The sequence below is a fragment of the Eulemur rufifrons genome, chromosome 15 (assembly GCF_041146395.1).
Source record: "Eulemur rufifrons isolate Redbay chromosome 15, OSU_ERuf_1, whole genome shotgun sequence".
Taxonomy (NCBI): Eukaryota; Metazoa; Chordata; class Mammalia; order Primates; family Lemuridae; genus Eulemur; species Eulemur rufifrons.
Window position 1 is genome coordinate 22,560,221 of NC_090997.1, and position 26,621 is coordinate 22,586,841.

The 26,621-nt window shown below is 33.8% G+C and overlaps 1 protein-coding gene across 1 annotated transcript in view; it reads left to right on the top strand.

The window, feature by feature from the left end:
* Nucleotides 1–26,621, top strand: part of GFRAL (GDNF family receptor alpha like) — a 78,333-nt gene that overhangs the window by 20,903 nt on the left and 30,809 nt on the right. The window contains exons 3-7 of the mRNA XM_069489061.1: nucleotides 2,729–2,925; nucleotides 5,214–5,372; nucleotides 19,598–19,651; nucleotides 20,469–20,799; nucleotides 25,985–26,235. Of these exons, the coding sequence (XP_069345162.1) occupies nucleotides 2,729–2,925; nucleotides 5,214–5,372; nucleotides 19,598–19,651; nucleotides 20,469–20,799; nucleotides 25,985–26,235 (992 nt within the window). The remainder of the gene's footprint in view (nucleotides 1–2,728; nucleotides 2,926–5,213; nucleotides 5,373–19,597; nucleotides 19,652–20,468; nucleotides 20,800–25,984; nucleotides 26,236–26,621) is intronic.

Consider the following 26,621-nt stretch of genomic DNA (forward strand, 5'->3'; position numbering starts at 1 on the left):
ATTGTTCTTCAGTGTTCCAAAATTTTGCTTCTTGTACTTATTTCTAAAATATTATCTTATTTGTGTATTGATTTCTAATATTTCTTTAGGTCTATTTTTTGTTATAAAGAAAAATCTGGGAGACTTTAGTTTTTGTAGATCAAGCAGCGATATAACACAGAATACACAAAATATATTACAACCTCCCGGCCTCAGTTGAAAAGTCAATGGCCTCGTTTTGATCTTTTACTTTTAAATTAATCTTGACAACAGATTGCATGAAGGAGGGAAATAACTTCTAATGTTGTTAGGAACAAAATTGTACTATTTGACAGGTTGTATCGATATTTTCCATACTGCATTCTTCAGAATACTTGTTCCACATTACCTAAATAGATCTTGTGCTGAGAGACATTTCTGTGGCCAAAGAAACATGAAAACAGTGAAATGTTAAAACTCAGAGCATTTACTTGGCTAATGAGCCTTACACATCTTTAAGAAGATGATATAAGATACAACATTCTCTATCATATTAATTTTAAAATAGAATCTGTTTTTCACTGAGCATTTCAGGAGAATCTTTGAAAAATCCAGGTTGATTACAGAGCCACAGATCATAGTCAGGAATAAAAAAAAGGCAAATTTTGGAAAAGTAAAGTTGTATTTTTGGTTCTTGTGGGCCACATCACTGAGATGATTTTCTTAATAGATTGGATATTTTATCTGAATGAAAGGTATAGAAAATTATATGATATAATCAATCAAGTGGATTATTCAACCAAAAATTGAAAATGTGAAAGGAAGTAAAACATATTTGGGCAAGATATGTAGAATTCATAAATGATTACTCTGAGTTACCAGTGATGTTTTGATGGTATGTCCAGGGGACCATCACTTACAAGTTTTTTGAGACAGATTTTCACAAAATATAATGATCAATGGCACATAAAATGCCAGTTTCTTATAAATTCAGTATATGACATGAAATCCCTTATTTCAGGGTCTTTGGAAAACTGAATTTGACCAGGTAACTTTGGGCCAGGATTGAAAGAGCCCTCTTTCTCTTTCTCTGGGCTTGCCAACTTAGAAGCACAGGAGCTTGGCTAGATGAAATTGCCCATGAACACCTGAAAAAACAGAAAGCTGATATGTCAATTTTCACTCCAGCCCTCAGCAAGAAAAATATGACCAAGCCACACCCATGGGCCTAAACCTCCAAAGGCAGTGACTGAGCAAGTAGTACACATGGTCCTATCAGTTGTCTTGGATTCTCCTTAGGAGACAAGGTTTGGAAAGAGGTAAGATAAAAGAAAAGTTTTCAAGGCCTTATTTGAAACCTATAACTACATTGTCACAGGTGATTCATAATTAACGTCATCTTTTAAAAAATTCAAATGATTTGGCTCTGATTAAGACACGGCTTGAGGTCTCTTGATTATAGTTAATATAACTATTTCTATAACTCAATTGTGATTCCCATATTTTAATTAATCGATTAAGCTAGTGTCAGTGTGCAGAATCAATTTGACTAACTTATAGAACATTTTCAATTAGCATTGCTATTTTCTTTATTGTTTTTAGAAAACTTGCTGGATCATTTTGTCTTTCACTAAAAATAACTTGTAAATATGTGGAAGGTGTTATTTTATATTATATATTATCAGTTATTTATATATAACTCATCTATAAACAACTAATATGTTTGGCATAAGTCAACATACATTTATTGAACACCTATAATGCATCATTGTGTTTGATTATGGAAATACAATTATAAATTACCCTTAATGCCTGCTCAGTAAAGCCCCAAAATTTAGTGGTGAACACAAGCACGTGAATACACAGACTACAGAGCAGTAAATACTATACCTGGGGAATCCTTAAATTTCTAGATAAACAGGTGAGGGATGTCAAATTCAGTTTGAGTGTGGGAAAAGAGGTTATAGAATTCAGGGAAAGTTTCCTTAAAAGAGGTAATGACTGTGTTGAGTATGAAAGGACAAGAAGGGTTGGTTATTCCTGAAGAAAAAGAAAGGGAGTGTTTACCAGGGACAAGATAGTAAATGCTCAGAGGTATAAGACAGCATGGAATATTTGGGAAACTAAATACTTGAGAACTTCCAAATTGCACATGGGGAGGAATATGAAAGCCATGGTATAAGGAACCACCCAAAAGAAATAAACAAAGAAATTGCAGGACTGGAATAGCACATTAGGTAGATGGGAGGGTATAACGTGGAGTTGTCCACACAGAATGTATGAAATGAAAACAGGGAAGGTCTGAGGACAGAACCTAGGCTAAAAATACTCTTTAAAAGAAGAGTAAGAGGATCTTGGGAAGAATTCTAACTATAGCCAGAAAATATGAAATGGATAAATATGAAGAGAACTAGAAGTTTGAGTTGACAAAGAGAGAGTTTCAAGAACAAAAACATCAACAAAATGCCAAATGTTAAAAGTAGGTGAGATAAATCTCAAAACTATTAAGTTTGACATTAAGGATATGATTAAAGACATTTTATAAGAGCTGTTTCAATGGAACAGTAGTCATAAAAATAAATTATAAATGAAGGAACGAATGGGCAATGAGAAAGCAAAGGGAACAAACATAAACTAGTCATTTAAGAATCTTGTATAGGAGAAATATAGTTGTATAGCTAGAGGGGGAGGTTAAGATTGATTCCAGCCTTATAGTAATTTTACCACATCTTATTTTCCATAATTCTGCTCTTTATTATTTATAACTTAGCTTTGGGGAAAACAGCTGCCAAACTGTAATATTACAACTTGTTTTTGTTGTTGTTTTTCAAGCTATGGGGCTAAGCTGGGAAAATGAGTATGCTTCCCAAACCAGTGATTGCACAGATTTAAGAGAGCAATGTCTAAATGATGCAAATGGATGTAAACATGCATGGAAAGTAATGGACGAGGCCTGCAATGATTCAGGTAAAACAAATTGCTCAAATAAACTCAAATTATTTCTTTTTACTAAGATAAAAATAGGATTTGATATTTTCTTTCACTATTTTAGGAACTAAATTGGTTTTGCTGCACATACCCTACTAAATCTTGATATTCAATTGATTCACCTTCAATCACCTATTAGCAAATGTACTTACAAAAGGATTTTCTTAATTACTAAAGGGTCCTGATGTAATGACACTGAAGGAAGTTTCATGCAAGATTCCAAATTTAATTTAATTTAATTTTATTTTATTTTTTAGAGACCGGGTCTCACCCTGTCACCCAGGCTAGCATGCAGTGGCATAATCATAACTCACTGAAGCCTTGAACTCCTGGGCTCAAGCAATCCTCCTAACTCAGCCTCCTGAGAAGCTGGGATCATGTGCATGAACCACCATCCCCGGCTACTCCAGATTATTTTCTTACTCATCTCACCATGTATACTGCTGCAATTAAATGCATGCCTCTCAGAGCCATGGTGATAATTTTTTAAATAAAATTTTAATATTTTGTTTAGATGTTAGTATGTTAATGATAAAATAGAAAAACAAACAGGTTTGTTATAATAACAATTGTAATTTATTTGTGCATGTATAAAATGCACTGTATTTCCTTGAAATATATATACTTCTATTTCAACTGCATCAAGAACAAGTAAAAACATATTTTTGTTTTTAACTTGTCCTACATTCCAAACATTCATGGGAGGGTCAAGAGGCAAAGAATGTGAAGATTAGAGAGTGAGTGGTAGTTGCTTAAATAGAAAAAAAGTCCCAAATATTCAAGTAGATGACTAAATATTTAATGAGAGGATTATAGCAAGAACCCATTCATTAAAATAGAATAAACTGATTATGTAGCAGGACATTCCCCTAATAATGTCATGACAAAACTATTCGATAATAGTATTCTAATATAATGACAAGTTTTATTATCTTGTATTATGAATATTATAATACTCTAAATAATCTGATAAACTTTCTGGGATATTTAGTAAGAGAAATACAAGTGGGAAAATAAAAAAATGTATTCTATGACTCACTCTGTTTCTCCATCCACTTCACAAAGCGTAAGTTCTGTACTGCTCAAGACTCTTGCCTATCTTCACGTGATTCCTTTATCTCTCAAAATACGTAAAGTGGAGTATGTTGGCTTAAGAGACAGCAGTCTATAGGTCTAACAATGGCAGCGTACACAGTCTCCACCAGCGAGCCCAGCAGCATGACCTCAATGAATTGCATAGGATATGTAGGAAGACAGAGGGAGTTCCTTCTCTTCTATGCCCTGGTCTCTGCCCTGGAGGGAGTACATGGAATATTCACACTCCCAGGAAAGTTATAGCTGTCTAAGCCAATATTCATATTATTGTTCAGGAAAAGGAATTCCAAAGGCATAAGTTCTCAAAGTAACACAATAATTTTAAGTTGAGGACAGAGGATGAAAAAAAATGTTATTTGTTTTGATGATAAAACCTCTTGCTTTATTTTATAAGGCAATTTAAAATGTGTTGTCAAAATATAACAGTATGTTATGAATTATTATATAACTTATTTGTGAATTTTAGTATGTAAATAACAAGCCATTTGCAGTAAATTACAATAGTATTTGCATAATTATTCTATGCATGAAGATGAAATAGAAATACTCTCAAATGCACAAATGAAATAAACTCAAGTAGTTTTCCTCAGAATAATGAATAAAAGAAAATTGTCACATAGAAGAATATGGATTTTTAAATTAACACAGAAAAAATATTAGTAATTATGAAAGACACATTCATTTATTTAATAATATTTATTGAGTGCTTTCTAAGCTTCAGGACTACTTCATTTCTTGTAAATTTGGAGCCACCTGCACATTTCTGATTATAATCTTAGAATGAAGTATAAAATAAAATATCAGATTAAGACAAAATAGTTAATAAAACAAATAAGCAGATAAAAATAGCTAAGATTGGAGAGCATTTTAGTTACTTCATGTAAGGGCAGCTTTAATTATTACTGAAGGGAAAAATTCAGCATTCTAAGTAGGAACAAAGCTGTTTTGAAATGCAGAAAGTTTTAATCTGTTTTAGAAAGTACTCTAGAAAAATACAGTAAAAATAGATGTTTTGCTTAAAAAGTCACTTATATGGACATCCTGCAGCAATCCCAGATAATCTTACTATGCTAATGAATTACTCAGATTGACATATTAAAAGCATTTTGAATAGGGAGGCTCAAAAATTATAATCAGATTAATATCTGGAGTGTTAATATGTTTGATTGTGAATCCAGGTGACCCCTGCAAGATGAGGAATTCATCACACTGTAACCTGGGTATCCAGTTCTTAGTGGAAAGCTATTTTCAATTTAAAGAGTGTGTCTGCACTGATGACCTCTATTGTACTGTGAACAAATTGCTTGGAAAAAAATGCATCAATAAATCAGGTAACACTTTGTTGTAAGGAATGTTTACAATTATAAAGAAAGAACTACAATTTCAAAATTAACCATATCTATGTAATTCAATTAATTCTTTTTGGAGGAATGATTTAATTCTTGTTGTGACTTGGGGTTCTGTGAGCTGTAGACTTCATTAAGTTCATGACATATTTTCTTAAATTGCTAACTCCTGTAAGGTTTCTTTGAAGTAGCCGGCACCAGAGAAAGAAAGACAACAGAGTTGAAAGGGATAAGTAAAGAGGCTTTATTGGGGCGCTCCCCGGTGGGGGTAACGAGTCCCTAAGAGAGGGACCCGGGCGAGCCTCACCAGACCCACGGGACCCAGAGAAGCTGCCCCGCCCAGAAATCTGAGTGGGTTTATATAGGTTCTTAGGGCTGGGGGATGGGAGCTTCTTCGGCCAGGAGATGTTGGTGCGAGGAATGAAGAATTTCTTTGTTTCAGCTTTGGGGCGGGTATTGAGGGATAGGAGGGACTTCTTCTTGTTTCATTAGGGAGGGGAGGGGTACCTGCCACCAGCCTTACAACTCCAAGTTCAAATTTCATTTGAGTCATTAGAATTATAGATTTACTCATCCAATACATATACATGTGATGTTTATTATCACTTTGCACAATACCTGGATGAAAGAAGACAAATAAGATATCATCTCTGTTGTTAAGGAAGTGTGAGTCTTCTAGGAGAGCCCAAAACATAACTAAATGCCTGGAGTTATACTTGCCTTTGGGTAGGGACATTTAATCAGGCTAACACTGAAGCAGTGGTAGTCAAATTAGTCAGCATGTACCCTTGAGGGTACACGAAGACTTTTGAAAAGACATGTGGAATCAAATAGTTCTAAAGTGAAAAATTTTGAGATCCTCAATGTCCCTATCTACTCTCTGGAAAGTGATCTCTGGGAACTTGAGAATGCATGTGTTACCACTGAGTTTTCACCTCTTATTTCACAATCATCCTTCTCCCACTTAATAAGAGGTAGATTTACCTTGCATCTACGTTGAAGGGTCCCATTCTCCAACCCCTCCAATTATCAATGGTGGGCTCATTGGACATTTTTCTGTTCCATGATTTTGCCTTTTACACAATTTACATAAACATAAGTTTTTATTTCTTTGGGGTATAAAATTGTGGGGTCAAATGATATGTACATGTTTAACTTTATAAAAACTTCCAAACTGTAATTTAAATTTGATGTAATCATCAACGTATAAAATTTCCATTTGCTTCACATTATCAGCAGCATTTGATCTTTTTTTTTTGTCATTCTAATATATATTTAGCATTAAATTGAGGTTTTCATTTGCACTTAATAATGTTGAGCACATTTTTATGTGCTTATGTGCCATATATCTATGTCTATATATATATATGTTATTTGATAAAGTATCTCTTCAAAATTTTTGCCCATTTTGGTTTTGGTTTTCTTTTTCTTATTGAGTTCTGAGAGTTGTTTTTATACACTGAGTAGTATTTTTATCATAACATGTGTTTTTTAAACAGTATTTCCCAGTCTGTGCCTTTTATTTCTTTAACAGTGTATTCAAAAAACAGAATTTTAAAAATTTTGGTGAAGTCCAGTTTATCATTGTTTTCTTTATTCGATCATACTTTTGATGTTGCATCTAAGAAATTTTACCTAGTCCACATTCAAAAATTTTCTCATATGGTCTAGAAATTATGGCATTTAGAAATTATGGCATTATGTCTACGCTATACATCATGAGCTAATTTTTTTATTTCAAAATATTAAGAGGGGTACAAATGTTTTTGGTTATATGGATCACTTGGGTAATGCTTAAGTCTCTGCTAAAGATGTGCTTGTCACCCAAATAGTGTTCATAGTACCCGTTAGGTAGTTTTTTACCCCCTTCTTTGCCCCAGTTGATTTTCACTGAGTTTTACTTCCCTGTGTGCATGGATGCAGAGAGAAAGGAATGCTTATACACGTTGGTGGGACAACAAATTACTACAACCTCTATGGAAAACTGTATGGAAATTCCTCAAAGAACTAAAAGTAGACCTACCATTCCATCCAGTATGCCCACTATTGGATATTTACCCAAAGGAAAAAAAGACTTTTCATCAAAAAGAAACCTGTGAGATATGTTGAAAAAACTCTTATAGACATTGGCCTAGGCAAAAAATTTATGAATAAGACCCCAAAAGTAATCACAACATCAACAAAAATAAATAAATGGGACCTGATCAACTTAAAAAGCTTCTACACAGCCAAAGAAACTATCACGAGAGTGAATAGACAACCTACAGAATGGGAGAAAATATTTGCATACTACACATCTGATAAAGGGCTGATAACTAGAATCTATAAAGAACTCAAGCAAATCAACAAGAAAAAAATCAAACAACCCCATTAAAAAGTGGGAAAAGGACATGGACAGAAACTTTTCAAAAGAAGATAGACTAATGGCCAACAAACATATGAAAAAAATGCTCAACATCTCTAATCATCAGGGGAATGCAAATGAAAACCACAATGAGATATCACCTAACTCCAGTGAGAATGGCTTTTATCAAAAAGACTCAAAACAACAAATGTTGGCATGGATGCAGACAGATGGGAACACTCTTACACTGCTGGTGGGACTGCAAACTAGTGCAATCTCTGTGGAAAGTAGTATGGAGATACCTCAAAGAACTAAAAGTAGAACTACCAGTTGATCTAGCAATCACACTACTTGGTACCTACCCAAAGGAAAAAAAGATATTCTATAAAAAAGACATCTGCACTAGAATGTTTATAGCAGCACAATTCACAATTGAAAAGATGTGGAAACAGCCCAGGTGCCCATCAATACATGAGTGAATTAACAAAATGTGGTGTATGTATAACATGGAGTACTATTCAGCCATAAAAATGACAAACTACCTATTGTATTATCCTGGATGGAGTTGGAGCCCATTCTTCTAAGTGAAGTATCACAAGAATGGAAAAATAAACACCACATGTACTCAACGTTTAATTGGTAGTAATTGATCAACATTAATGTGCACATATGGAAATTAATATTCATAGGGTGTCAGGCATGTGGTAGGGGGAGAAGGGAACGGGTAAATCCACACCTAATGAATGCAGTGCACGTTCTCCAGGGAAAGGGCATGGTTGTTGGGTGGTACAAAGGCAATTTGTGTAACCAAAATATTTGTACCCCTGTAACACTTTGAAATGAAAAAAAAAAAAAAAATAGGCAATTGAGACCTTCCCTACACACACACACACAAAAAAGACATTTGAACTCAAATGTTTATTGCAGCACAATTGACAATTGCAAAGATGTGGACTCAGCCGAGTGCCCATCAATTCATGAGTTAATTTTTGTTAAGATAAGATATCGGTTATATATAGGTTATAGTGCACAATATAGGTCATATTTTTCTTCTATATGAATATCTAATTGTTCCATCTACATGTGCTGAAAAAATATCAGTTTGACCTTTACCAAAACTCATTTGATCATATATTGGTGGCCCTATTTCTAGATTTTCTATTCAATTCCACTAAGTTATAGCTGTATTTTTACAAATATTCTACAGTCTCATTGTAGCTTTATAGAAAGTCATGAAATCAGTAGTGTGAACCTTCAACTTTGTTCTTTTTAAAAATTATTTTGGCTACTATATTTCTTTATCTTTCCAGAAAAGATTTAGAATCAGCTTGTCAGTGTCTACGAAGAATCCTGCTGGCATTTTGATTGGGCTTTTATTGAAACTGTTGATCAAATTACTATGTTGAGTGTTCAGATCCATAAACAGGGTATATTTCTCCATTTATTTAGGACTTCTTTAATTTATTTCATCAATATTTTAGTTTTCAGCATATAGTTCTTACACACATTTTGTTAGACCTATACAAATATACTGCACTTTTTGGTGCTGTTGTAAATCGTAATTTATTTTACATTTTAATTTCCAATTGATTATAGCTAGCATATAGAAATACAATTGATTTTTTTATATGGTCCTTATATCCTGAGACTTCCTAAACTCAACTATTAGTTCTAGTATGTCCTGTAGAATATACAGGATTTTCTACATAGTTTTGTCATCTATGAATAGAGAGTTTTGTTTCTCCCTTTCCAATCTGTAAACCTTTATTTCTTTTCCTTGTTCTATTACCCTGACTAGAGCTTCCAGTATAATGCTAAATAGAATTGTTCAAAGTGCACATCTTGCCTTTTCACTTACCTTAGGGGGAAAAAAAAACATTCAGTTTTGTACCATAAAGAATGGTTTCTGTAGTATGTTCTTTCCTGGTTCTCTTTATCGGGCTGAGGAAATTTTCTTTCAATTTCTGGATTACTTAGAGGTTTTTTTTTTTATCATAAATAGACAAATTATGCTAATTTTTGCAAATGCTACTTTACTATTCCCATTACCTCAAACAATTATCTTTTCTTTGTGTTGGGGACATGTAGTTAATCTTCTATTTTGAAATATATTATATAATAAATTACCTATAGTCTCCCTACTGTATTATCAAATATTAAAATGTATTTCTTCTATCTAACTGTATATTTGTGTCCATCAACCAACTCCTCTTTATCCCCTCCTCTTTTACACTTCCCAGCCGGATCATGTTTTCACATTTATATGGACAATTTCAATAATTAACTTTTGAATGTTGGTCCAGCCCTTCATTCCAAGGCTAAATCTTACTTGATCATGATTATAGTTTTTACATGTTACTGGATTCAAATTGCTTGTATTTTGTTGATAAATCTATGTTCATGCAGGATATTGCCATGTCTTTTTTAAATAATGGTTTTTATTTGGGTAATGCTGGCCTCTTAAAATTAATTGGGAATTATTTCCTCCTTTTTATTGTAATACTCTGAAACAATATATAAACAGTTGGTATTATTTCCTCCTTAAATGATTGATTGATTGATTGATTTAATTACCTGAGGAAAATAGCTGAATCATACTTCATTAGAAGGGTTGAAAATATATTAATAAATTCAATGTGTTTAATTATTATACGACTATTCCAGATATCTGTTTCTTCATGAGTGAGCTTTGGTAGTTTGTGTCTTCCATTTGCTGGATTTATGTTGGATTTTTATTTTTAGAGTTTTCATTTTATTTATTTATTTATTTATTTTTATTTATTTATTTATTTTTTTTGAGACAGAGTCTCACTCTGTTGCCCAGGCTAGAGTGAGTGCCGTGGCGTCAGCCTAGCTCACAGCAACCTCAAACTCCTGAGCTCAAGCGATCCTCCTGTCTCAGCCTCCCGAGTAGCTGGGACTACAGGCATGCGCCACCATGCCCGGCTAATTTTTTCTATATATATATTTTTAGCTGTCCATATAATTTCTTTCTATTTTTAGTAGAGATGGGGTCTCGCTCTTGCTCAGGCTGGTCTCGAACTCCTGAGCTCAAACGATCCGCCCACCTCGGCCTCCCAGAGTGCTAGGATTACAGGCGTGAGCCACCGCGCCCAGCCTAGAGTTTTCATTTTAATCTTTTAATTTTGTTTCCATCTCTAAACAAAGCTTCTCCTAAAGCTCCTGGAGCGTGCTGCTCTAGGCATTGTGCACCGTACCATTAGGTGTGAATATACCCATACACTCCTCCCCCCTCCCACCTGCCCGACGCCCTATGAATGTTACTTCCATATGTGCACATAAGTGTTGATCAATTAGTACCAATTTAATGGTGAGTACATGTGGTGCTTGTTTTTCCATTCTTGTGATACCTCACTTAGAAGAATGGACTCCAGCTGCATCCAGGATAATACAAGAGGTGTTAGTTCACCATTGTTTCTTGTGGCTGAGTAGTACTCCATGTAATACATATAACACATTTTATTAATTCACTCATGTATTGATGGGCACTTGGGTTGATTCCACATCTTTGCAATTGTGAATTGTGCTGCTATGAATATCCAAGTACAGATGTCTTTTTTATAGAATGTCTTTTTTTCCTTTGGGTAAATATCCAGTAGTGGAATTGCTGGATGAAATGGTAGTTCTTTGAGGTATCTCCACACTACTTCCAACAGAGATTGTACTAGTTTGCAGTCCCAACAGCAGTGTAAGAGTGTTCCTACTCCAACATTTTTTTGTTTGGGTCTTTTTGATAAAAGCCATTCTCACTGGAGTTAAGTGATATCTCATTGTGGTTTTCATTTGCGTTTCTCTGATGACTAGAGATATTGAGCATTTTTTCATAGGTTTGCTGGCCATTAGTCTGTTTTCTTTTGAAAAGTTTCTGTTGAGGTCCTTTGCCCATTTATTGATGGGGTTGTTTGATTTTTTTCTTGCTGATTTTCCTGAGTTCTATATAGATTGTATTTATTGGACCTTTATTGGATGTGTAACATGCAAATATTTTCTCCCATTCTGTAGGTTGTCTGCTTGATCTCTTGATAGTTTCTTAGGCTGTGCAGAAGCTTTTTAATTTGATCAGGTCCCATTTATTTATTGTTGTTGATGCCATCATTGGCTTTTGGATCTGCTCAATTTCTTTCTTTTTCTCTTTCTCAATTTTGCTCCTCATTGTTTCTTTTTGTGCATGTTTTACTTGACTTTAAGGTGCTCCTCATTTTCTAGTTTCTTAAAATAAAAGCTTGGATCAATGATTTGAGATTTTCTTCTTTCCTCATATGAGCATTTAATACAAGGAATTTCCTTACAAGTAACGTTTTAGATACATTCACAAATTTTGATACATTTTGCCTTAATTTGTATTCAATTCAATATATTTTCTCCTTTCCCTTGTGACCTCCTCTTTGACTCATGGCTTATTTAGATGGTTGTTGATTTCCAAATATCTGGGATTTCTCAGATATCTTTGCTATTGATTTCCAGTTTAATTCCACTGTTGTCAAAAATAGGTTGTGAATGATCTCAATTCTTAATTAAAATAATGATTTCCAAATATCACCTGTACAATGTGATACTTACTAGTGATAAGTGTGCACAAACACCAACATACAGAGTGAAATCATAGAGGAAAAAAATAATGACTTTGAATCAGAAGGCTTCACAGAAGAATTGATAGACTTGGAGCTTTTAAGGTGAGTTGGACTCACTAAAGAGAGTTACAACAAAGTGTAGTTTTAAACATAGGAAATAGAACTAAACAGTACATTTGGGGAGCAACAGATCCTTTGTTAAGCTGAATTATAGAACAGAGAAGTATTAGATGACACAGGAAAGAAACCAGATGTTTATAAAATGAGGAAAGCTGAACTTACATATCTTTCTAAAGAGACTAGACTTGACTTTAAACTGTTGTTATGAGGAGTTATTATGTATTTTAAACAGAAGAGTGCAGAAACAGCTTTTTAATAGATAAAGCTGGCAGTAATGTAGAGGATGGAATGGAGGAGAGAGAAAGACAAAGGCCAGGGATATCATTTAAAAAGTCATCAAAATAATTTGGGAGAGAGGTGATGCATAGCTAAACTAACACGCTGGTTCTGAAAATTATAAGGAGAAGACATATTTAAGATGTATTTATGAATTATAATCAATAGAAATTGGTGACCAGTTGGATATGAGGAGTATGAAATGTATTAAGCGTGACATCCAGGTTGGCTTGGGACACCAGTATTGCTGTACACTGAGATAAGAAATAAAGAAGAAAGTAGAGAATTGAGGGACAGAAGTAGTGAGTTGTATTTTGGAAACATTGCATCTGAGGCATGCTTTGGAACATTCTGGTTATAAACATTGGTATTTTTTTTGAAGTTTCCCATGATAAAAATATAATAATTTAAAAAGAAAAAGAAAACAGAAAACAAAAGAAAAAAAAGATGCTTCTTCAAGCTAGTATTCAGAAACAGGGATTTTGAGTAGATTGAGGAGATAAATTTAAAATAGTGATATAGCTTTTGAAGTCAAAGATTTTTAAGTAGATGAAAACGTAAAGGAAAGTGAGATTGGCCAGGGAAAGATATAAAGTGAGAAGAAAAGTATTTTCAGAACAGTTTCATGATCTAATTGAAAAAAACTGAAAAAGTTTCTAAAGATAAGAAAAGAGGCTACAGAAAGTAAAATTTTTGAAACCAATGAAAGAGGGCAAAGAGAAAATACTCGACAATTACAAATGCTGAGACGTGAAATAAGATAGGGCCCAATAGTGACATCACTTTGCTAATTAATAGGCCCTTACTAGTTTCTGATTTAAGTAGATTGAAATGTGAGCATGTTACGTGCTTATTAAAATATTTATTAAATTTTTTACAAGATGTTAAGACAATTTCTATCCTGATGGCCATTTTTATCATAACAAGTTTTAACAAAATATTTCAGTTAGCAGGTATACACAAATTTAGAGCAGTGCAATTGAAATCAGTTCACATACTAAAACCATTTTTCTACAATAGAAATTTATTAAATGCTACTATATGAAAATATGATCAGCCAGGCATACGAAAACCTTATAGTCAATGGGAGTTTCTTGTGGATGAGACCTAAAGGAGAAGATCTAAATGATCTCACAAACGGACTTCATGATGGCCCTGACCTGTTTATTATGGTTACAAAAGCATTTAGCTGATTGCTCATAATTCAGCTTACAGTGAGATAGAAAATGATAATTGAAATCTTACCTCTAATTCTATCACAACTGCAGCATCCTCCACAAACCCTTTGATATCATTACAAGAAGACACAATCTCTCTCTCTCTCTCTCCCTTTTGCAATTTTCAAAACATTCTCTGCATAGATAGACATACACTTTTGCAGTTTTGAGAAAATCAGCTTTGGCATTTTTTTTTATTTCAGCATATTATGGGGATACAAATGTTTAGGTTACATATATTGCCTTTGCCCCACCCAAGTCAGAGTCTTTTTTGGTTTAATATGTAAAAGCACCAAAACCTGATGCCTGACATTTAGCAATGATCATTAAATATATAATGTAAGTATTTTTAATTCATTAAACATATTTTGAGCATCTAAATAATGTATCCATTCATAAAATATTTATTAAATTAATACATGTAGACATTGTATAAACACTAGAGAATATAAAGATCATCATCAAATTTCACAAGAAGACAAAAGTAAATGATAAAGACAAAATATCACCAAAAGTAATTGAACATTAATATTATGTGGTTATACAAAATATAAATTATATTTTTGTATATGATGGAGATATGTGTTTTATATCTCAATTTTAAAAATTCAAGGTCATTTGTAGCAGCTCTCAAAGTAATTTTCCAATGGTTTTTGAAAGATAAATATTAGGATATTTATAGATAATATGTATATACATTTTTTAAAACATATTAAAATATCATAAATAAATGGGTTCATATAATTTTTAGTCATTCATTCTTTTACTTTATTTATAGAAGAATCAACACAGTCTTCAGATTTGGCTTCACAATTAAACATCACAGAATGGTTCCATCACAAAGACACATCATTAAGAGCTAGAAAAAAGAGTGACTGTGTCATAGCAGCACATGTCTGCCAGGAATCTGAACATTGCATTCTGTTGTATGAGAATTTTAAGAAAACCTGTGGGAGAGAAGCAGAACAATGCAAGACCCGTGATGGAAGACAATCGTGTGCAGCATTAAGAGAAAGTCTGAAAGAAACGATTTTGTGGAATTGTCAATGCAGTAACCCTTCAAAAGTAGACTGCATTCAAATTTGGGAAAGTTTGTTTAAAGACATTTGCATACAGGATGCTGAAATGAATCAAGTTCCAGACTTCCAAGAAGACTATGAAGATGGATTCAATCAAGACATTGTTTCAGGTTGGGATTAACAAAGAAGTGTGTTGTGTCTTAGAGTAGATTGGTAGCTGGGTGACATAATATCAGATTCTAGATATATTTTGATATTGGTGGGTCAATAAGAGAAAAAAAAATGGAAGAGGGCCATAGACTGACCTCTGAGATGCTTCAACATTTACTGATACAGGAGAAGAAGAGGAAGCAGCAATGAAAGGATCTGCCATAGAGATAGCGTAAAACAGGAAAGTATGAAGAAAGAGTTTCAAGTAGGAGTGACAGTTCAAGAAGGTCAAATAATTTAATAGAGAAATTAAGGATCGTGAATCAACTGTTGGATTTGATGATGTGGAGGTTAGAAACGACCTTGATAGGAACAGTTTCTGTGGAATGGTAAGCACAATGGCAGGATTTGCAGTAGAGTTTGGAGGGTACATAAGAAAATAGGAGGAGAGAAATTGGAACCAGAAAATATAGACAGCACTTTGAAAGATTGTTAGAGAGGAAAGAACCAGGGCAAAGCCTGGAGAAAGAACTGTGATAAACAGAGGATTTTTTTTTTTTTTAAGAGATGGAAAAAATTAGGTCTGTATGCTGACAGGTATAATTTAGAGTGGTAAAAATTGCTTGTGCAGGGATTAAATGGTGAATAATATTTATCCAATATTCTTTCAAATATCTTTACTGAATGTTATTGGTAGAAATATAAGAGAACAAGATTTAGTCCCTCTCTCAAGGAACTTCCATGCCATTTTCCCAGCATTGCTCTCCAGCTTAAAGGGGTTCTACTAAAATATAAGTCAAGGTCATCTTATGAGAATGATGAAGGAAATGGTAAGATATGCAGCTTGAGGTAAATGCATAGTATCTGGTGACATCTGAAATCCTGTATATTAGAAGAAAAATTGGGGGTCATTGTTTTTTCAATTTGTAGGAATACCAGTTTGCATGATTGTGTGATTTTTCTATGAGAAAACAAAACAGTATATATGTGTGAGCAGAAAAACCACACAGTAACATTTTATAGGGTTGTATTTTTTTCAAAAGAAGCAGTGGGGAAAAAAAGAAACAAGAAGGGAATAACAATGACAGAAGACTGTTCATCTATTAGAATGTGTGATGTAGGCTGTAATGGGTCGGTGAATTCAGGAGATGATCCAAAGATTTGGAAGAAATATAGTGATGAAAGTTCTCAGGGAATATATACAGTTGACGTGATTGAGAATGTGAAATTTTGGAAGAGGGTAAGAAAATTAATAGTTGTAATTGAAAGAGAAGTTCGAGTCAATGTCAGGTCTAGAATTGGGTCATTAGTGTGGCATAGTTGGAGTAGGTGAATATCATAAGAGCTATGGCTAATTGGGCCGGGCGCGGTGGCTCACGCCTGTAATCCTAGCACTCTGGGAGGCCGAGGCGGGTGGATCGCTCGAGGTCAGGAGTTCGAGACCAGCCTGAGCAAGAGTGAGACCCCGTCTCTACTAAAAATAAAAAGACATTATATGGACAACTAAAAATCTATATAGAAAAAATTAGCCGGGCATAGTGGCGCATGCCTGTAGTCCCAGCTACTCGGGAGGCTGAGGCAGTAGGATCGCTTAAGCCGAGGAGTCTGAGGTTGCTGTGAGCTAAGCTGACGCCACGGCACTCACTCTAGCCTGGGCAACAAAGTGAGACTCTGTCTCAACAAAAAAAAAAAAAAATAAATAAAAAAGAGCTATGACTAATGAATGGTGAAGTAACGGTGGTAGTTGGGTTTTTCCCAGAGACACAGAAGTAAACCACCACAATGATAAAATTTGAGGTGGAGAAGAATAGGGAGATAGTTGAGAATATTGAGATAAGTACTTACATCAATGATGAATATCAGGGCAAGCTTTTGAGGCTAGTATTTGACAAGAGAGTAGAGGAAGGCACAACCAGATAGCATAAAATTCAGAGAAGGAGAAATGTTTTGTAAGAGTGAATAATTAATATCTTGAAAGCTGCAAAACTGACAAGGTAAGTATAAATACCTCTAATGCTATCATGGTATGTTCTATATGGGAAATGAGCAAGAGCTATAAGGAGACAAGGTCAGAGAAAAGCCAGGCTTGCGAAACACCACACTCCTGCTTTCTTCTTTCTTCCGTGGATGATTCTTTTCTGTCTCCTTTGAGGATCTTCTATTTTAAATGTTGGTGCATAGCTCCTCAAAATGAAATTTCCGTTGCATTTAATTCTATTTTATAGAAATATGTTTGTCTAGTAGCTTATTATAGCATATTGTTATCAGATTATAAAATTTCAATCGAAATATTTGCATAAATTTAATTCTGATACTATCATGTTAAGGGAGAGAAAATATATGGGAATAATTATGATCTAATATGAGATATTAGAGTATATTTGAGGGAATGTTGTGTATTTTTTGATGCATTTGTATATGATTTTATAACTCAGATGTAGATCTGGTTGGTGAATACTTCTATTTATTCCCACAGCATATTACCCTTCAGCTCCTCTTTAGCAATTAAGCTACTGTTTAAAATATCCTCTGGGTAAAAGCTGTGTGTGTGTGTGTGTATGTGTATGCACATATATTTGTATGTGTATGTATGTATATATTTGCATATGTATATGTCAAATTATTTACACATTAAATGTTAATTTCACATAAATTAATTAAATTAGCATTTAACATGTAAATAATTTATTATAACATATTACTCATAGCATATAAAAATATATTAATAATACTACCCAAGATAGACTTTATTTTCCCCACACTAAAAATAACTGTTTTGTTGCATTGGTAACAATTACTCATATAGTGAGTGAATTAGTCTGCTCAGGCTGCTATGACAAAACACCACAGGCTGGGAGGCTTAAAAAGCAAAAAAAAAAAAAAAAAAAAAGAATTATTTTCTCACAGTTCTGGAGTTCAGGAGCCCCAGGTCAAGGTCCAGCAAGGTCTGTTTCTATTGAGGGCTCCTCTCTTCCTGATTTGCAGATAGCCAGCCACCTTCTAACTATGCCGTCTTATGGCCTTTCCTTGTCCTATGCTCCAGAGGGGGCAGAAGGAAAAGAGAGAAAGAGAGGGCTCTCTCTGATGTCTCTGCTTAGAAGGCCACTAATGCCCTCAGATCAAAGCCCTACTCTTATGACCTCATTGAATCTTAGTTACTTCCTTAGGACACAGCCACACAGGGGATTAGAACGTCAACATATGAATCTAGGGGAGGGGTCCCAGGGGCACAAACATGCAGTCCATAACAGTGAGTAAAGCCAGTGTTTACTTACATCTCATGGTTAGTTTCTTGACTATGTTTTAGTCGGTGGCACAGCCATACCAATCATTCCCAATGCAGAGATGTTAATCCATAATATTAACATAATTTCTAGCCTGGATTTTTGTATTTGTTACAAAAGCTGTGTGACTAATTGGGATCTATTTATTGAGATGTCATTCAACATAGGATAGTAGCACAGGAGTAAATATGTCTCGGTCTTCCTCAGAGACACAGAAGGGTGGACTCAAAAAGCAATAGTGGTTCTTAAGCTAAGATTTGATCAATAACAAACAATGAAAAATCATGTATAGTGAGAATAGCTGGGATAATATAGGGAGTCTGAAAAGGCTGTGACATATCTAGGGGTAAAAAGAATTTTCCTGTGATTGTACCATCTTATATGCACAGTAGACTGGTAGGCAGGGAGTATGAACAGACAGCCTAGGTAGGGACAAATTGAGTCATGGAAGGACATTTGCACCATAGCAAAAGTTAGTATTTTAATATCCAATGGAAAAAATTAATTATCATTTTAAAATAAAAACCCAATCATCCAATTCCCCTACCACTTCATGGATATGTCTATTAGTGCTCCTCATATTTTATTTTGGCTGTGGTTTATTTGTCTACATTTCCTACCAAGCATTGGGATGCTCAATGACAAGGACTGAATATTTGCCTCCTCTGTCTGTCACCTGGTACATAGTAGGAAAATGTCCTTGAATGGAAGATTTTAGAGTTAGATGGCCACTTGAATGTGCTTCCATTGATGAGATTTTCCAATTCTAAAATTACAATTCCTTAGAACTCTTCGGCGATGAGATAATCAGAGGTGGAAATATTTTTTATATTGCATTTCAATCTAATTAAGATCCCACTAGGAGGGAATCTGGGGTGGGGGAGAGTTTCTGACAATATTTCTTCTGTTTTTTCTCCCCAAATAAGTCTTTGTTTACTTCAGTGTACATGGTCTAGTTGTTAGCATTTGTTTAAATATCCAAGTACCTGAATCCTTGTAGCAGGGCTATTTAACCCACTTGCATGATATTACAGAGGTTTGTTTTCTTCATCTGCACTGCACTAATTTTGAAGATCAAGAGTTAAATAAGTGTTATATGAATGTGTATGTATTTTTCTTGTTTACTTATTCATAAATGTCGCCCAGATTTTCCTACGAAATTTAGAAAATCATTCAATAATGAAATACTTTCTTTGTTTTCCTTCTAGATGACATGAAAGAGGATAAATTTAAATTGGATCTAACTACTCTTTCCCATCATGGTAATGTTTATAAATTATACTTTTGATCTGCATTGCAAATACCAAACAATATAATTTAAAATGTAGTTATCAGGTTTCTTAAAGGTACGCCAATTCAAAATAAATTGTGTAACCATTCTAATACAACAAAATGTAACAAAATCATTACATGTCCTCCAGTAATGACATACCAAAGGAACTCCTTTGCCCATTCTCATCTATGGATGTGCTGAGGAATACTTTATGATTAAAAAATAGTCTTGATTACATTTCATGGATATTTTGATCACTTAAATCACTTAGGGTCAACTGTTTTTGCCTATGCATGTGGTGGTGGGGGGGGGGCATTCACATATGCCTGTGTTTTCCAGAATGTAGACATCTGTTATATGCAAGTATAACTACCTGGAGACTTTATTCAAGAAATGCCCCCCCACAATAAAAAGTACAACAGAATGAGAATCATTGTGCCTTGACCAATGAACTCACCATAAACTATATAGTTCAAGTACAATTTCTGAAGATTTATTGTTTACTTTTGAGAAACTTGGATTGGGAGAATTTTCCTTCAGCTCAGTTTTGGCTCTACACACTTCCCATCACTCTAGATCACAATACATATCCAGTGTAGGTGAAAGATGATTCCAATAGTCCACTATTCAGGTCTCAGTAAATTGATACTTACCCTAAAAAAAAAAAAAAAAAGTAATGTTTGCCAAAAATAGCACATCAGTACATCATTGTATTTTGTTCACAGACTTCTCACAGTGTTTTGCAGTTTCTGTATATACAGCTTCCTGTTTAGTTTTCCAGGATCTGGGCATGTCATTGTTTTCAGGATTCAAAGGGATCTGGTCCTGTCTGGAAGTGGCAGAGGCGTGTGTGGAGGATGTGGTCTGTAATGCACAGTTGGCCCCTTACCTTAAAGCTTGTTCAGCAAATGGAATTCCGTGTGATGTGAAACACTGCCAAGCAGCCATACGGTTCTTCTATCAAAATATGCCTTTTAACATTGCCCAGATGTTGGCTTTTTGTGACTGTGCTCAATCTGATATACCTTGTCAGCAGTCCAAAGAAGCGCTTCACGGCAAGCCATGTGCAGGGAACAGAGTTCCACCCCCTACTTGCCTCGATGTAATTCACAGCTGCCGAAATGATGAATTATGCAGGTGAGTAAAAACATACATATCTAAACTTTCTTATTTAGGCACCTTATTTGTTACAGTCCAGTCCTAACACTTGATCTCATTACAGCGAGCATCCCCACCATCATCCAACATGGTGTAAATAAAGCCAGACAATTCATGTTTTGAATCTGTGGTACATGCGTAGTAGCCTTTTGGAATTCAAATGCAGGATAGGTTTTTTTGGAATAAAGAAATTCAGTATGTCAAAATTTGGTAGTTATAAAATAGTTATTAATGAAATTATATATTCAACATAGACTAATGAATTGGTTAACAGACCTGGCTTGTAGATCTGCTTTTTAATATGCTTTTTGGTGTGAGTATATAAGGCTGTTAAATGTTGTAGAATTTTGGCAAGGTGACTCTTCAAACTTCAGAATAAAACATTTCTCTCTTAGGCTGGAGCTCAGGAAGAAGAAGGTAGTTTGAGTACAGTTTGGACATCCCCAGCATACATGTATGCCATGAAGTCAGAAATCTACCGGTTGTCCTCTTCCCAACTTCAAACCCTTAATTCTCAGGGGAGTAATGTCAGTCATTTATCTGTTCATTCAGAAAAAATGTTAATCAAGTACCTACTACTACTCTAGGAAACAGTGAATAAGAAACTCACATGCCTGTCCTGCGGAGAGCAATAGGAGACAGGTTGGGAGATTTAACGGAGTAGGTGTGGGCAAGCATAGGTCGTGTGGGCAAGCATAGGTCGTGTAGGGCCTTAAGGGACACTGCAAGGACTGCAGCTTTTACTCCAAGTAAAATGGAGAGGTACTGGAGAATTTTTAGCAGCGTTATGAATGATCTGCCTTCCTTGCTAAAACTTTCATTCTGGCTGCTAGCTGAGACTAGACTGTGCCTATCCAGGTAACCACTTTTGGGAACCATAGATTTAGTCCCACACTCTGGCTTTTTTCTTTTCTTTGCTAGGATCTTCATTAACACATTTTGTTATATATTCAAGATGAATTTATCTTTTGTGTGGTCAGAAAGCCACAGTTAAGTGCACCCTTTTGGACAACAGCAAGAAAAGATGTAGGAAAGAATAACTCTGATGAGTCACAGCTATTTGTAATATTGATGTCATCATGTGGAAGGAGCTTTATTTAACAGCCAGCACTAAACCATATAATTTTGGATTCATCTTTGGCTTATTTTTTGAGTAATTCTTTACATTTATTTGTATCCTTAGTGCCTTCTATTTAGGGACTTTTTTACTTAATTTTACATAAATGAATAAAACTCCATATATATCAAATTCATTTAAAGATCAAAATAGACATTTTGTATGAAGGAGTAGCTCAGTGTGTGATAGCTTAGAGCAAAGATTTGGTATATTTGTCACCTTGCTTCAACCACTGGCAAAAGACTAAAAGATTTAATGATATCAACTTCCCGAAGGTTCTTGGTAAACTGCTTTCTTTTACCTTTTTAACTATATAGACTCTCTTAATCTCCATCATTTTAACTTGAAAAGTAGTTCCAGATCTTTTAAACACTTGTCAAAAAAGATAATTGCTTCCCTAAAACACACATTCTATGAAAAAAAGGGTAAAGATCTAAGCAGAGTGCTAGAGTGTTGTTATTGCTTCAACTAATCATCTAGGATGTCAAGTTTCTTAAGAAAATTTTATTCAAGGATCTTATTGCAAATGTGTATCAGTTATTTTAAGGCTCATTAATTATTTTTCTTGAGTGAATAATAAAGGCAATGATAAAATAATTTTATAATGCAATTTATATTTTCAAACTCATTTATCATCTCAAAAAGTTCTTATTAGAGAAATTGATTCTAAGATGTAATTTTTTTTTTTTACATATTTTAACCTCCTTCACATATTTGGAATAAATCTTAAGGTCAATGACAAGGAAATATTTGTCATGATTTAAGTGCCAACAAATATTTTTGTTATACATAAAATAATGGTATCTCCTACATGCAATGAAATATGGCCAATGTTTGATTACACTACTTTTCTTATCACAAATAAACTATTTCTATCTACGTATCTACGTATCTATCAATTTATCTATGTATCTATTATCTACACTAACAATGAAACCTCATAATGTTTTAACCAGCCAGGCCCAGGGAAGACTATTTTTTTATTTCAAAATATTAAGGGGGTATAAATGTTTTTGTTACATGGATAGCTTTTATAATTCTTAAGTCAGGGCTGTTAGTGTGCTCAACATGCAAATTGCGTTTTACCTGATAGGTAGGTTTTTACCTCCCTCCTCCTTCCCCCCTTTTGATTTCCAATGACCTTCACATCTCTCTGTGCCCATGTGTGCCCATTGATTAGTTCCAAATTATTAGAGAGTACATTTGCTGTTTGTTTTTCCATTCCTGAGGTACTTCACTTATGATAATGGTCTCTAGTTCCATCCAAATTGCTGCAAAAGACATTATTTCATTCCTCTTTTATAGCTAAGTACTATTCCATGGTATATATTTGGGATGCTATTTTTTTAAAAAAAAATAATCACTGTAAAAATACTACATGTCACCATACATGAGTACCCAGCTTTGCTTGATTCTAATGCCAGGGCCCTAGATGTATGTGTTACATAATTATCTTAAAGCATTCAACCTTTAAAGCATATTTCTGAGCTTCCATATCAAATAAAATATTTTGTGGTGTGGGGTCTAGAACAGGATAGGCACTACGAAGATGTTATTTCCCCCCACTTTTAAATATTATGCACTCAATTTTTGTATTAATATTTTAAAGTACGTAAGTACATCTCTTCTTACATAATTTCTTTCTTAGATTAGTTCAGAGAGTAAGGACTGTGTGTCTTCAATTTCCTTTCACCATGTGCAAATAGTCCTTTAATAAGTACTTTACAGAGGTGATGGAAATGTTATTCAATACTGGCAGCCAACATGAAAAGGCAAATCCTATCATTTTCCTAAGGAAATTTTGCCTTAGGGAGATTTCCAGCATTCATATTAAATTATTGCTAATGTAATTCAGATGAAAAAAAAATCTCCAAATGGAAAACCACTCCTTCAGTGAGAATGATAAGTCCTTTATCATTTGCCTTTTTTTCCAGAAGATCTTGTACTTGGGCAAAGCAGGGTACTTTGGTTTTAAAATAGAATTTCTATCATTGCTCCAGATTCTTCAATTCATGAATTTTGACATTCCTTTATTTTTTGAAAAAGCCAAAGAAGGCTATATAAAGGCAATATCTCCATTAATTTTGTCCAATACAGGTACCAACTGGGAAGTGAGGGTATATTTTGCCAATTTTATAGAAATTTATGAATTTATATAAAGTTATAATACATTATATTTGCATATATATGAACTCAAAAAAGTAGTGAAAAAAGCATTTGCTTAGAAAAAATTCTAACTACTTTTTAAAAGCAAATTTCCATAATATATTCATTTATTTAGAATGGTATGAGACATTTAAAAAATGTGGCTATATATTAGGTTACAAAGGTAAATGTAAAACATTCCATGTGCAGAAATTACACAGAGCACATTTTCTTACATTTTTCAATGTAAATGGAAATTAAAAGCAAGAATAAAAACAAAATACTGTACTCAATTCCTCATAAAAATTATTCTTTTAAATACTTGATTGTTTGAAAAAACCAAGACTAAAAATTGCAGAAAATCAAGAAAATACAGATAATGAAAACATTGTACCTCAAAACATTTCAAACTTAAGATAAAAGTTTTTAATATAAATTTTTTGTCACATTTAAACATTTTAATTTCAAATAATTTAGGTATCCAGTGTACTCAAGTGCTTTATAAAAATTTAGTGCTTTATAAAAAATTTTTAATTAAATATTCTTTAGTTCATTCTTTTAGCAATATTTCATGATATTTTATGAATGAAATAACTTCCACCAGTAGATAAATCAAGAGCTTAAACTCCATAAAACACATATTTAATACAGAATAAATAGCATCTAGATGCAGATTTATTCCTTACCTTCTAAAGGACAATTGACATTTTCAAAACTTCTAGTTAGATGGCATCCTGTATATAACTCTTAATTGCATTAAAGGAACATGTTTGTTCTTCTGGCCTCAGAATTGTATGTTAAGGACTTTGTTGTATTTTCTTAATTATAAATTTTAATATATACCAATTAATTTCCATTATGCTAAATTTCAATTTATTTAAATATATTTAATTCAATACATTTGAATATATAATGAAATGTCAATATATTTAATTACATTAAAATTTTATGATAAATTTATTAATTTTTATAACACTAATAAATACAATTTCATTACATTAAAAAGTTTATCATTTAAGGTGACTTAAATATGAGATTATTATAAACAATGTGGCTTTGTCTTTTTAGCAGAGTTGCTACTAAATATAGAAAAATAAGCTGATGACAAATGCCATGTACTCACAGAGCTTTCCTGCATGTTTGATGGTGACCCATTCAAGAAAAAGTAAAAAGTAATTTTAGTTGATAAATATCTAAGGTGGAAGATTACTATTTTTGTTTCCATTAAGAAGATCTTCTTACCATAAAAATTTCAAAAATAAAATTATTGTATTTTATTCAGACTTTTATTCAAAACTATTACAGCAAGTATCAAATGTGTAGTCAGAAAACTTATGAATGGATATAGTTCTAAAGGATTATGTTGGCCATTAAATAAACTCATAATGTTTTCCTTTACATTAGCTCTTGCTGCCATATACCCTCAAAGCGCATAGTAAATTCAAATTAGTCTGCTTAGAAATGTTGAGAAAGTGTACAATACCTCCCATCCTGTGGGATAACTGGCTTGAAAGGTCCAACGTGTTATTTGAAATCACTTGGTGTGAGACAGTAGCCAAATGCTAGCCACAAAGCTACATTCAGCTTGAAAATTGCCAATAAATCTCTCAAGTAGTTCATACTGCAAATCACCACCCATGGAAATAACATTAGTAATGAAGGAAAATCCAGAGTAAACTTAGCCTCTGTGTTGCATCACAATAGGGCAATAATTCACAAGTTTCCTCTACTTCCACATTTTTATTGGGATGTTTGAACGTAAAAATTTAGTTTTCAACTATGTACTGGCGTCCAGGAGGTATTTTGTTTTATGTCAGTCTTTCATTAGGTGAGGAAGCATCATATATTAATGTGAAATAATATTATTCGGAAGCTAATTCCTTTTCTTCACTCTTTATCTAGGAGGCGCTATAGTACATTTCAGTCAAAATGCTGGCAGCATGTGACTAGAAAATGCCATGAAGATGAGACCTGCATCAGCACCTTAAGCAAACAGGACCTCACTTGCTCAGGAAGTGATGACTGCACAGCTGCCTACATAGGTACCCTTGGGACTGTCCTTCAAGTGCAGTGTACCTGCAGGACCGTTACACAAAGTGAAGAATCTTTGTGCAAGATTTTCCAGCATATGCTTCATAGAAAATCATGTTTTCGTAAGTTCCCCAAATAAAATTCTCTCTCTCTCTCCTTCTCTCTCTTTCTCTCTGTGTATGTATTAACATATATGTGTATATACGCACACATATACACAAACGTATATCTTGTTTTTGCCTATACAGTACAAAATGGTAATCCAGCACAGAAAGTTTGTTCACAAAGACATTTTTGTGTTTGCTGTTGCATTTGAAAATCTATTTTCTGATTATGTTCCATGTATTTGCTATTTTTCTCACCTAGCAGAAAGTGGTACAGTTTTTAAAATTTTTTTGATAGGTCACTCTTAGTTATCATTTACTGATTTCAATGTCAACAGCATAGGTTTATCCTATCAGATAACTGGGTATATCAGGTACATATTGTTAAGTAAAGAACCACCCCA